This window comes from Girardinichthys multiradiatus, chromosome 20 (genome assembly GCF_021462225.1).
Source record: "Girardinichthys multiradiatus isolate DD_20200921_A chromosome 20, DD_fGirMul_XY1, whole genome shotgun sequence".
In the NCBI taxonomy this organism is placed as follows: Eukaryota; Metazoa; Chordata; class Actinopteri; order Cyprinodontiformes; family Goodeidae; genus Girardinichthys; species Girardinichthys multiradiatus.
In genome coordinates, this window is record NC_061812.1 from 25,089,772 (window position 1) to 25,103,189 (window position 13,418).

The 13,418-nt window shown below is 38.3% G+C and overlaps 1 protein-coding gene across 1 annotated transcript; it reads right to left on the reverse strand.

The window, feature by feature from the left end:
• Nucleotides 1-752: 752 nt before the first annotated feature.
• rassf1 (Ras association domain family member 1) lies at nt 753-12,579 on the reverse strand. Its single transcript, XM_047346835.1, has 7 exons — nt 12,459-12,579; nt 9,745-10,197; nt 8,962-9,086; nt 2,281-2,385; nt 1,472-1,760; nt 1,285-1,400; nt 753-1,192 (listed from the first exon to the last, which is right to left on the reverse strand). The coding sequence occupies exons 2-7, from the start codon at nt 10,019-10,021 to the stop codon at nt 1,043-1,045; spliced, it is 1,062 nt and encodes a 353-aa protein (XP_047202791.1). The 5' UTR covers nt 10,022-10,197; nt 12,459-12,579; the 3' UTR covers nt 753-1,042.
• Nucleotides 12,580-13,418: the final 839 nt, after the last annotated feature.

Consider the following 13,418-nt stretch of genomic DNA (forward strand, 5'->3'; position numbering starts at 1 on the left):
CATTGGAGAAATTCATGGGTCAAAACTCCTGCTGACCAAAAATACCACTAAACACAGTTGAAAAAAAGCATCATGGGAAAATTTTATGTAGACTGATAAAACACAAGTAGAACTTTTTTGGAAGGCCTGCTTCCTCTTACAGCTGGTGTAAAACACACAGTATTTCAGAAAAAAGAACATAATTCTGACAGTCAAACATGGTGGTGTAAGTGTGATGGTCTGGGGAGCTTTGCTACTTCAGGACAACTTTCCGTAACTGATAGATTCATGAATTCTGCTCTATAGCAGAACATCCTGAAAGAGAATGCCCATCTATCAATTTGTGATTTTAAGCTCAATTAGATTTCTGTTATGCAAAACAGGAATTCACCAGAAAGTATATTTCTGAAAGGCAAACAAATTAACATTTTGGAGTGGGAAATAGCAAAGATGAGTCGGCCAGAATTCCTCCACTATGATGTAAAACACTCATTTTCACTTTTCACAAACTCTTGGTGGTAGTAGTTGTTGCCAAGGGTGGCTCAACCAGTTATTAGGTTTAGGTTGTAAATACTCTTCCACATAGGCCAAGGTTGATTCGGATAGCTTCTTCCCTTAATATCTGAAATTAATTAAAAGCTGCATTTTGTATTTATTCAGGTTATCTTTAAAAACATGTGCTTGAAGATCTAAAACATGTTATTGTGAGTGGGAAAACTCTTCTCCAAAGCACACACTTTGACAGGATCATAAAACTGATGCCACAGGACCTATAAGTTATCATGATCAGTTTATTAGATAATTTGCACATTAATACACATACCCAAATCACAGCTTTATTAAAGTGCCTGTATATATGGAAATACAGCATGGCTTGATGCTTTCAGTAGCTCTCATTACATTTAAACACATGTATTCCTGCATCATTAACAGACTATATTCTGAAACACTATCACTGAGCTCCGTCCTCCCTTTTCACATAACCCGTAAAGATTCCCATTTCCATGGCATGAGAAAGTTCTTATTAATGTTGAACTTTGAGGTTCTTTAGAATCTCTCTTTGTCAACCAGGGGTAGTTACCCGGGCCATCGCGTGCCTTATCATGTCTCTAGCATGAGCATAGCGCTTCATGATCTGCCGCACATGCTCTTCTTCCTCGCGCTGCAAAATTCGCAGAAAGTTGTTCAGCTCAGGAAAGCTGAAGGCATCCCACTGCAATGGAAAGGAATTTTGTTTTTAAAATCACACAAACAACCCGTAAAATAAAGAGTTTACTCATCCTCATAGCTGAACAGAAAACTCACATTTACATCCCCAGTTTCATTCTCCTTCAAAACCAGAGTCAAAACTGATTCACTGGGGCCAGCACACAAGCGCAGATACAGAGGGCGCTCATCATCAGACAGCTTACGCATCAACACTAAAATAAACCACAAAACTTTTAATGCATTTTTCTCTTTTTTAATACCATCCTAATGTCAGGCATACTACCTTGACTTTGCTTTTCAGCACGTTCAAACAAGGCAAACTTCGCTGGATTGTCCACCACAGTGAACTTGTTGAGCAACGCCTCAATGACTTCTCGCACTCTAGTTTCTGAACTGACATGAAGGTGCTTTGCCGCATCTTTGGGGAGGTAGAAAGAGGTCCGCCTCTTTTCCAGTCTGTCCTGCTGATCGTTCTCCTTTGTCCAGCTCTGGCTTCGTGAAGGTGGCAGAGAGATGGGGCGGAGTAACTGAAAGTGAACCTTTATGAAACCAGTGTACGTCCCATCTTTATTCTGTTAGATATACAGATTCACAACAGTTAGAGGAGGAAAAAATCTGCAAATTGTGAAAATACAATTTAAATAAAGTTCAGAAGTCCGCATAAACCCATTCTTGGCATGAATTTTATAATAATTTGGGTCTTTCAATAATTTTTTTTTTAACTTGGCCCCTCTGTGGACAGGGACACCCTCTTAGGGTGACAGTTTGGGTCAGATTGAGAAAGTCTGGACTCAAGTAGCTTTTCCGACAACTAATCAAAACTGGTTTTGGAATTTATAACGCAGGTTAGCGATGAAACTCTGATCTCACCCTATTGGACATGTATGCACTATGCTTAAAACCAACAAATTGAAATGACTTCTCTGCTGAGAAGAGTGGTCAAATGTCCAGCCAAAATTACTCCAGAAGCTTGTTGATGGTTGCAAAAACCTTCAGGTGCAACCATTAAAATACATTTATGCTTCTCAGGGATGTATGCACACTTCTGACCAGGACAAAATACACTCCAGAACTAAATTGACTATGACTCACATCCACCATGTAGAGACTGTTGTTAATCTGAGTATTGTACTCCTTCACCTTCTGGTGAATCTCACCAACACTTAACTCTTGTTTACCCAGTTCAGTCTCCTCATCCTGAAAAGGATGACAGTGAAACCAGTTAAGTCAAAGGAAATAGGTTGAGAAGAATCAAGAATGGAGGGAAATAACAAAGAAGTAAAAGTGAAAAGACAAATTAAACTCTTTCAAAGCCTTGTGGTTGCACCTTTGTGAAAGAAAGATCTTGAGGCTGTGAATTATAGTTTTAGCCCTGGAAAAATATCGTCCTGAATGTAGAAGGAGGCACATGGTTTACTACTCCCCCCTGATATTTCTGGACATGTTTCTTTTAGATTATTGTCACCACTTATTTCTAAGAATCTTCACTACTCTCACTAATCTCTCTTCTCTTTGCTCTGTTCCCCTATCATTTCCTTCATCTCCACCCTGACCCTCCGTCAGGTATGCTTTAATCACCCAGCAAGCAAAACGTTTCTCCTGAGGTTATTTGTAATCTGCAGGCCAGAATATTTTGTATGAAACACTTTTTTTTTATTTCATTGTCTTTTGCTACAGCCTTTTTGAAAACAGGACACAATAAATCGAAAACTTAAGCACTTTAAAATCCATGAAAAATGTATTTTTAGGTTCATACCCCCTTTTGTATCTATATTGCTGTAACAAAGCATTTCTTATCTATGTTCTAAAGCATCGTCTGTTGTTGGTAGATCAGATTTTTTGTAAGACTTTGCGGCTCAATCAGCCTTTATTCACAGTAAACATACAGGAAATGGGCAGAGAGTAAAGGGAGGAAGACAAAGGTCCCATGTTCAGGAATCAAAGCCTGGACGGCTGCTCCGAGGACTAACAGACTGTATCTGGGAAGCCTGCACTGTCCCCAAAATATTCATCAAAATGCTCAAATATTATGTATAGTTTAATCTAGTTAAAGAATATTTTCTGAAAATGCCATACCATAATTCCATTAATTCTAATCCTGTTTTTTGTTTAAGACTATGACCCCTTTATCAAACCAAAATAACCCATATAAACTCATGTAAATCCACTTATGTTTATATGTACATTTTAAAGATATTTTATCATTTTTATTTCCATTTATATTGCAAAAATAATAATGCTCTTCACTCAGAGCAAAGTGTACCGGAGTCAGATTCCTTGTTTGTGTGCACAAACTTGGCAATAAAGCTATTTCTGATTCTGATATAACAAAATTACCTTACAATAGACTATAGATCATAGAAAATCTTCATTTGTCAAAACAGGTAAGAAACCTGTCAGTACAAAACATCCAGCAGCTGACACCTGAAAAAGTAAAAAAAAAAACCAAAAACGTCAAATGTTTTATTTGGAAAACAGGGGAAATGACTAGCACTTTATGTTTGATTTATTCTGATAATATTTAGAGCAAAATTCTGGAAAATATCTTCCATTTCAGACATGCATACATTTTTTTATTTTAAGACTGATATATCATAGAGATTTGTTAGAATTTCCAAGCAAAAGAGAAAAAATGGCGACACTGAATCAGTTTCTTTAATGTTTCCAGTTTCTTCATTAACTTTAACAAAAAGTTTAATTTGTTTAAAATACAAGTCTTTATACACTGCTGGCTTTCCACAGACTGAATGCCGGTTAAGAATCCTAAAACTAAAGTGATGAGATTTGGCCTGCACACCATTAAAAATAAAGCAAAATAGCAAAAAGCAACAAAGCACTATATTTCAAAATCTGACACGCAGACAATAATACAGCTACAAACACTTTATCAACCACTAATAGGGAGTTAAAACTTAGTATTTTAAGGGTCAGAGAGAAGGTAAAAGTAACAAATGTCTTACCAAATACTGATTGTGCATCAGTGAAAGAAAAGTATCTTATTGAGGCCTTATAACAGATAAAGGGTTTATTAAGTGTTAAGAACTTAAAAACATATTTGTTAATTATTTATAATGTCTTTACTGTCCTCTTGTATAGTGGGACCAAATTTTTGTTTTCAAAAGATGTCTGAGAATGGAGATATGTTGGATAAACATTAGTTAGATATATTTTTATTACATGAGAAGTTGAAGAGCTTAAAAAGAGATAAGGAGATCTTTTTATTGTTTTCTGTCACAGCTCTTTTGTGAATTACCTTCTACGCAGATGTCCTAACAGTAAAAAAAAGTAATCAAACTAGCATCTCAGAGAATATTTTAATAAACAGTGGTGGGCAGTGAGCAGACATGGTGGCATCCATCTGTTTTAGCATACCCACATCCAGTATATATACATGGTCACTCGGCACAAGCAAATTTTCCTCCAGTATTGTTTTTCTAAGTAACACAGCTGTTACTCAACATTCCCAGGAATGAAAAAATCTAACTCATTAAGGAATTAAAGTGTACTATTACAACCAAGAACCTTAATGTATTTTAATGGGATTCTATGTGTGTTATGATCGTTAGTTGTTTGATTTCTTTTGTGTCTCTGTTTTCATCATTTCCCTGTTGTTTGTGTTCCCTATGTGTTGCCCTATTTGTTCATTCCTTTGTGTTTAGTTTCTTAGTTTATTATTGTGTTCTGTTCTTTGTGCATTTAGATTTATTTCCTTTTGGTTAGAAGTCTTTCTGTGTGTTAGGCCTGGTCTACACGGCAGGATTTTCAAATTGTCATCTGATTATCATCACCTGAGCGACCCCACATGTGACGATAAAAAATCATAGATAAAACAGGTTTGGTGTGTGGTGTCCAGCCACACGACAAACACAACACACCACACACAAACAGGTTTCACTCACGAACAGTCAGATTTCCAAAAGGGAAATCTCACAAACCCTCTCGAGATCAAACGTGAGTTCAGAGAATTCTCTTTCGTGTTTCTGTCACATCGCTGTCGGATTAGCTGTACGTCACATTCAACAGGCTGCGTGCTTATTTGCCCTCTTGGAACACCCAACATAGTAGGACATTGGGCCAAGACAATCCAACATGTTGAATTTCCCCGATTTGAGGTCAGAGCGGTCCCGACATCCTTCAGAGGAAAACTAGATTGCTCGTAACACAATACACACTGCAGGATTATCTTAAGAGCTGTCCCCATGATAGGGGCATGTTGGAAGGGGAAGATCGGGGCAAAAATTAGCATAAAAACACTGCCATGTGAACCAGGCCTTAGTTCAGCTCCCTCTGTGTTAGTCTCACTGCTTTCCTTCTGCATCAGCTGTTGTCCATTATTCTCTGATTATCTCACATGCATTTAGTGTCATTCTCTACTCTCCCCTCAGAATAAGCTCACTGGTTCTCATTGTTCATTACTGGATCCTCCTGTTATACTGCCTGTTTTTCTGTATGTGCTCCATGTCTGTTTCTCCTTATGCAGTGTTGTAAGTTTTTTTAAATTATTAAATCCTTCATTTTACAATGCTTCTTCCACGCTCCTGTCTGCGCTTTGGTCCAGCTCCTAACTAACAATACATGACAATGTGACAGACCAACACAAATTAGAGCATAATTGTCAAGTGGAAGGAAAATATTACATGTTTTTTTTTTTTTTTACAAATAAAAATCTATATAAGATAAGGTAGAATTTATTGATCACACAATGGAGAAATTAACTTGTAACAGCAGCCCTTAGTTACACATAAGTAGGGAGCAGATAGGAAAATGTGCAATCAAAGAAGAACAAGGTAAATGTGCAAAAACAAGTTGTAATAATGGTGCGCATTTGTATTGTCACTCCATTTACTTTGATACCGCTAAATATAATCCAATGCAACCAACTGCCTCTAAAAGTCACTTGATTAGTAAATAGGTTCCAACACCATGTCATTAAATCTCAGTAAAAATAACGATGTTCTATGAGGACCTCAAAGGTTTATTAGAGAACATTATCAAACGAATAGCATCATGAAGACCAAGTAACACAGCAGACAGGTGAAGGATATAGTTCTGGTAAAGCTTAAAGCAGGGTTAGGTTAGGTAACAATACAGGTCCTTCTCAAAATATTAGCATATTGTGATAAAGTTCATTATTTTCCATAATGTCATGATGAAAATTTAACATTCATATATTTTAGATTCATTGCACACTAACTGAAATATTTCAGGTCTTTTATTGTCTTAATACGGATGATTTTGGCATACAGCTCATGAAAACCCAAAATTCCTATCTCACAAAATTAGCATATCATTAAAAGGGTCTCTAAACGAGCTATGAACCTAATCATCTGAATCAACGAGTTAACTCTAAACACCTGCAAAAGATTCCTGAGGCCTTTAAAACTCCCAGCCTGGTTCATCACTCAAAACCCCAATCATGGGTAAGACTGCCGACCTGACTGCTGTCCAGAAGGCCACTATTGACACCCTCAAGCAAGAGGGTAAGACACAGAAAGAAATTTCTGAACGAATAGGCTGTTCCCAGAGTGCTGTATCAAGGCACCTCAGTGGGAAGTCTGTGGGAAGGAAAACGTGTGGCAGAAAACGCTGCACAACAAGAAGAGGTGACCGGACCCTGAGGAAGATTGTGGAGAAGGGCCGATTCCAGACCTTGGGGGACCTGCGGAAGCAGTGGACTGAGTCTGGAGTAGAAACATCCAGAGCCACCGTGCACAGGCGTGTGCAGGAAATGGGCTACAGGTGCCGTATTCCCCAGGTCAAGCCACTTTTGAACCAGAAACAGCAGAAGCAGAAGCGCCTGACCTGGGCTACAGAGAAGCAGCACTGGACTGTTGCTCAGTGGTCCAAAGTACTTTTTTCGGATGAAAGCAAATTCTGCATGTCATTCGGAAATCAAGGTGCCAGAGTCTGGAAGAAGACTGGGGAGAAGGAAATGCCAAAATGCCAGAAGTCCAGTGTCAAGTACCCACAGTCAGTGATGGTCTGGGGTGCCGTGTCAGCTGCTGGTGTTGGTCCACTGTGTTTTATCAAGGGCAGGGTCAATGCAGCTAGCTATCAGGAGATTTTGGAGCACTTCATGCTTCCATCTGCTGAAAAGCTTTATGGAGATGAAGATTTCATTTTTCAGCACGACCTGGCACCTGCTCACAGTGCCAAAACCACTGGTAAATGGTTTACTGACCATGGTATCACTGTGCTCAATTGGCCTGCCAACTCTCCTGACCTGAACCCCATAGAGAATCTGTGGGATATTGTGAAGATAACGTTGAGAGACTCAAGACCCAACACTCTGGATGAGCTAAAGGCCGCTATCGAAGCATCCTGGGCCTCCATAAGACCTCAGCAGTGCCACAGGCTGATTGCCTCCATGCCACGCCGCATTGAAGCAGTCATTTCTGCCAAAGGATTCCCGACCAAGTATTGAGTGCATAACTGTACATGATTATTTGAAGGTTAACGTTTTTTGTATTAAAAACACTTTTCTTTTATTGGTCGGATGAAATATTCTAATTATGTGAGATAGGAATTTTGGGTTTTCATGAGCTGTATGCCAAAATCATCCGTATTAAGACAATAAAAGACCTGAAATATTTCAGTTAGTGTGCAATGAATCTAAAATATATGAATGTTAAATTTTCATCATGACATTATGGAAAATAATGAACTTTATCACAATATGCTAATATTTTGAGAAGGACCTGTATCCCAATCTTGAAACATCTCAAAGAACATTGCTCACTCCATCATCCGATAGTGGAAAGAGTACAGCATAACAGCAAACCTACCAAGACATTGCCTTCAACCTAAACTGTCAGGCCAGCTAAAGAGAAGATTTATGAGAGGAGCAGCTTAGAGATCTGTGGTAACTCTGGAGGAGCTGCAAAGTTTCACAGCACAGGTGGGATAATCTGTTGACAAGAAAGGTATTTGCTGCGCACTCAACAAATTTGACCTTAATGGAAGAGTTGAAAGAAAGTCCTTAAAATCCCTGTTTGTAGTTTGCCACAAGCCATTTAGGGAATACAACAAAAATAGTAAATGCAAAATGGAAAACTAACTCTGTGCTTTCCCCTGAAGACTCTATCCTTATGGAGGTGGCGACATCAGACTGTGGGAATGAGATTCTTCAGCTCAGAAAGGGAACCTGGTCAGAGCTGATGGGATGATAGATGGAACTAAATACACACTAAACACACAATAACCTTTTAGAGACTGCAAAAGACAAATGCTGGGGCAATGGTTTCTTTTCTACCTCCTTACACATACACCCATAGCTGCAGTTGAAGGATTTGGATTAAAGCATATTTATGTCTAAAAATGGCCTAGTCAAAGTCCATACCTAAATCTAATTGAGAATCTGCTGCAACTCTGGAAATGTTGCTGTACAGAGACTCTATCCATCCATTCTGACTGAGCTTGAGAAATTTTGCAAAAAGCAAAGGGCAAAAATGTCAGTCACTGAAAGCTTGTAGAGACAAATACCCCCAAAACTGGTCACTGTAAGAGCAGTAAAAGGTGAGTAGTGTTGAATCAGAGGGCTGAATACAAATTCAAGGCAATTTTTCAAAGTTTTATTGGTATTGTTTTATGAAAACTATATTTAAGGTTCTTTTCACTTCACAATGCACTATTTTGTGTTGATCTATCATGTAAAATCGAAATAGAATACATAGAAGGTTATCTGGAAAAATGTAAACATATTAAAGGGATGAGAGTTGTTTTGCAAGGTACTGCATTATTGTGTTCCTGTTTACAAGTTATGCTGCTCTTTACCACATTTGTGTCTGTCTCAATGGAGTCCTCATTGTCGTTTGCACTCTCCGTTAACACACTTCCGTGTGTGCTGCAGGCCAGCTGGATAAACGGTCGGCAGCGGTAGTGACAAGTGTAGCTGCAGTCTGAAGGAGAGAAACAGATATCAAGGGAAGGTGCAGTTTTGGTCCCTCTGTTTTGCTTTAACTATGGGAGTTGACAATCTGTGTATTGCATTATCTGTTCCTGCACCGTCAGACTAAACTGTCACCTCTTTCAATGTAATTGCTTCAGCTGAATTTTGCTGAGCATACAACAGAAACGCCAGAAGTAAAAGGAAACAGAAAAGCAAAGGCAATCCCAGGTCCTATCATGAACATGAAACTGGCCAGAACCTCTGACTGATTAGGCCAAATAGATTGGAGAGAAAATCTATCATCCTGAGGCATTAATAAAACTAAAATATCCAAAGCCAACCAAAAAAACTCCAATTCCAATGTGTCTTTGGTAATATTTCTTCTTCAAAAGTTTTTAAAATAGGCTACTTTAGTCTATATAAATAGACAGACACTGCAGTATTCAGCAACCATTACTTACAAACATCAATTATGCATTTACTTAGATCTGGTCCTGCAGAATAACTCAAAGTAAAATACAGTGGGGTCTTGCTTATTTCAATGTTTCTTCAAGATGTAAAATATCAGGCTTTAAAGACCTTTGAGGTCCTGTTTTACTGACACTTTTGCTTGGTAGATAAAAATAAACTCAGCCTTTAAATAGATCTGACTTGAAGGAAGTACTCACTGGCACATCGCAAGCTCTGCTTATAGAGACCCCAGATGAAATCTCCACACAAGTCACACCAGGTAAGATGTGCGTAGCTGTAGGGCTGGAAGGCATGGCCTACGGCACCCTCTCCTGCATGATGGACCGGACCCTCGATGCTGATGCTGTTTCCAACCAGACGGACAATGCGGCCGAAGCCCGGGCTTGCAGATGCGATGTGCGCAGATGGAATGGCCAGCTCGATGGGGTCATTCACACTGAGGTCCTTCAGCTCAATCAGCTCACAGTTAGCCATCCTGTCCTTGATGCAGGAACTGAAATTTCATGCAAGCACTAGGTGTCCATGAGGGAGTACTGGTGTGTGTGCATGCTTATGAAGTGACAGCAGAGTTGGATTTACACACACATCATACTGGAGCTTCATTTTTTTTTCCGCCCACTTCCAGAGTCAGGTAGCATTACAGTTTGAACCTAGAAGACATATAGGATAATGAAAACCTTCAGTGGATCTTAAAAAAGTTTGAATTTGATATATATTTTCTCTAATATACAGTGTCAAAATTATACAGTACATGCAGGATCACATGTACAGTCTTATTTGGTCAAATGACGTTTAGTAAGATTTACCTGAACCACACTTTTTGTAACTATCATGCTTTGAATTTGACCTACCTGAAGTCAAATTCTGTATATTTTATTAACAGTTGTATCATGATTTCATTAAAAGCCTCAAATTATTGACATTCATCTCCATGTTGAGTGTATATAAACGTCTGACTGTCACTGTATTTTGTTTTAACATAAAGGATCATTTTAAATCTGTTTCTGTCTCAATCTTCAAAAACGGCAAAACAAAAGATTAACATTTGTCATCTGATGCCAGGAATTATATTGTTATATTAATGTAGGACAAGATGATAAGTATAATCCAGATCAACCCCGCAAAGACAAGGAGGCTGCTGAGAGTTGGAAGATAGACAGAACAAAACCAAGGGCAACCCTGGAAGCCTGGAAAAGAGTGGATAATTTTTGTGGTAGTTCACCTTCACCAATTACATACAGCCAGAACTACAATGGAATGCTTTAGAGTAAACATATTCATGTTTAAATGGCCTGTATGTGTCATATTCAGCCAGGATTTGGTAGGAACAAAGTGCAAATAGGAGCGGCGGAACCAGAAGGTGAGTTTATTATTTATTTATAACTGAACTGAAAACTTACAGTATGGATCAAAGGCAAGTAGGCAGACGTGAAACAGCAAAACAGTGACATGGGGCAGGGAACTAACAGGACAAACCAGTGATGTGAACAGAAAACCAGGGAGTCTAAATACTGAGGAAGGGAGGAGAATGGACCAATAAACTAGAGGAGGTAATCAAGGAGAGAATCAGGAGCAGCTGGTGGAGAAGATAACTAAGGGAAGGTGACTAACAAACACAGATGATCATGTAGTACAGGGAGGTAACAGAAAACCACTAAGTAAACAAACACACGAGACTAACTAAACAAAAACTTGGAGGAACCCAATCTATAAAGGAAAATATATAAACCAACACAACACAGGAATCCAGGGAAGTAACAAAAACTAAACAGAATGAATCCAGTAAACCTGAATGAATTGAAATAAAGCAAGTAAAGAACATGGCAGTGCAAAGAACACAAGTAGAACTCAAACCCAAATCTTAACACAAGCAGATTAAGACACTATCGAAATAAAACTGATCGTCAGTGGCAATACTTGACAGTTTATGTTCACAGATGCCCTAAAGACTGTCTGACTAAGTCTGAACTATTTTGCAAAGAAAATTGTGCAAAAACCATAATCCTTAAATTTGTGAAACACGTGGAACCAAACCCTTAAAACTCACCGGTGTAATTACAGCAAACGATAGCTTACAACCTATTGATTTTTCAGATTTCTACCTGTCAAAAATCAAGAATCGTTTTCCTACTACTTAACAATTATGTACTACTTTGTGTTGGTCTTTCAAATAAACACCTAATCCTAATAAAATACATTGAATTTTGTGGTTGTGACAAAATGTGAAACACTTTAGAATGTGAAAATACCTGCAATGCACTGTACACTGTCTACACTATATCATTTATTAAATAGCACAGAATTGATCAAAATTAGACCTGGTAAATGAATAAATAAAAACACAAAGGACAGTAAACTTAGAAGCTTTTGAAAACGTTTTTTTATATATACAGCAGCAGGTATGGGGTGGATATAAGAGTCTGGTTGATAACAGTTGTGGTCTACTAAATTTACAAAAAACTAAATATTATTTTCTCACATGCAGTAGCACAGGTTCACTACTTCTCCGCTGTTACATGGAGAAGCCTAAAATGTTTCCATTAGCATCTAAAACTAGTGAACGAATTTTCTTTTTGGAGCAAACTTATTGTGACTAGAATAAGAACAACCCCGGGGCTGTGTTTGCCAAGTGGGTCACCACACGGTGCAATTATCCACGCAGGGCAATAACAACTCATTGTAAGCAACATCTTCTAAACCTACGGTGTGATACCTACCTTCTCGGACTTCTGTCTGCCTTACTCTATGTAATAAATCAGCATTCATTAATTGCACGTTTAATCATCAAAAGCCCCTGCGTGGAACGGGACAACACGGTTTAATCCCGCAGCCCACAATCTGTGAACGGGACAAGAACAACTCCACCGATAGATCTCTTGGCAAACAAAACTGTTCACAGAAACCTGCTTACCTCATTCACTCCATCCCCACCGCCGTTTGTAGGTGATATTTGCAGAATGGGCGCACTTTTGTCGTTGAATTATCAGCGAAGCGCGCCCCACCTCATCTGCCTGCGCACTTTGGGTTTGCGCATGCACATTGCGAGAGTGGGATTATCCTTTAAGCCAAAATGTGGCATTAAAGTGGACGGAGAGGAGAGAGGCGCTGCTGGAGGAATCCTCTCTGCTGCACGCATCATACCCGCACACAGGCATGCTGTAAACAGATGGGGCTATGAAAACAAACACGGTCATAAACCTTTGATACTTTATACCACTTTATAAGAAGATTCAAGTCTGCGCTATGGTTATAAATGACCCGAGACTTCAATGAACAAACAAACAAATGAATAAATAAAGTCTATATTTGAATAGACTTGATTATTTTGATGATGTATTATTTGTTTTATGATTAAATTCGTGAGTAGCGTTTTTATTGGCTTCAATTTGCATCCCATTAAAATTTGAGGTCTTAATTAATTTTTCCAGAGTTTTTGGCAAAGTCATTTGTTTTAAAAGAAAAAAAAAAACGAATAAATGCAGTATTTGTGAATAAACTTTAAGACGATTTAATAACTATAGAGTATGACACAGAATACCTGATAAATTGTATTTCATTTACCTGATAGAAACACAGTAGGATACATTTCTCCCTAATAAAGAAACCCAATTTTATGTGAGCAGACTGTTAAATATTGGATTAAAGAATATTTAGAAATCATTTAATGATGAAAAAGCCCCAGGCTAAAATATGGCTGAAGAAAAATAAAATATGATAAAATATGGTCTTCTTATTTCCTGCATGCAAATTGGACATACATCATCTCCCATATTTATTCGCACCACCAATAAAACTGTGTAAAAAGCATCAAAATAAATTAATCTTTTAAATACTGTAGTAGAACTACTAGTACACTAGTAGTAGAAACATT

What these genes read in the sequence shown, in the direction of transcription:
- rassf1 (XM_047346835.1), bottom strand. Translation starts at nt 10,021, where the DNA reads ATGGCTAACTGTGAGCTGATTGAGCTGAAGGACCTCAGTGTGAATGAC. An exon ending in TTGAGACAGACACAAATGTG is followed by an intron (nt 2,386 to 8,961) that starts GTAAAGAGCAGC and finishes CATCCTTTTCAG; the next exon opens with GATGAGGAGACTGAACTGGG. An exon ending in TGCTGAAAAGCAAAGTCAAG is followed by an intron (nt 1,401 to 1,471) that starts GTAGTATGCCTG and finishes GGTTTATTTTAG; the next exon opens with TGTTGATGCGTAAGCTGTCT.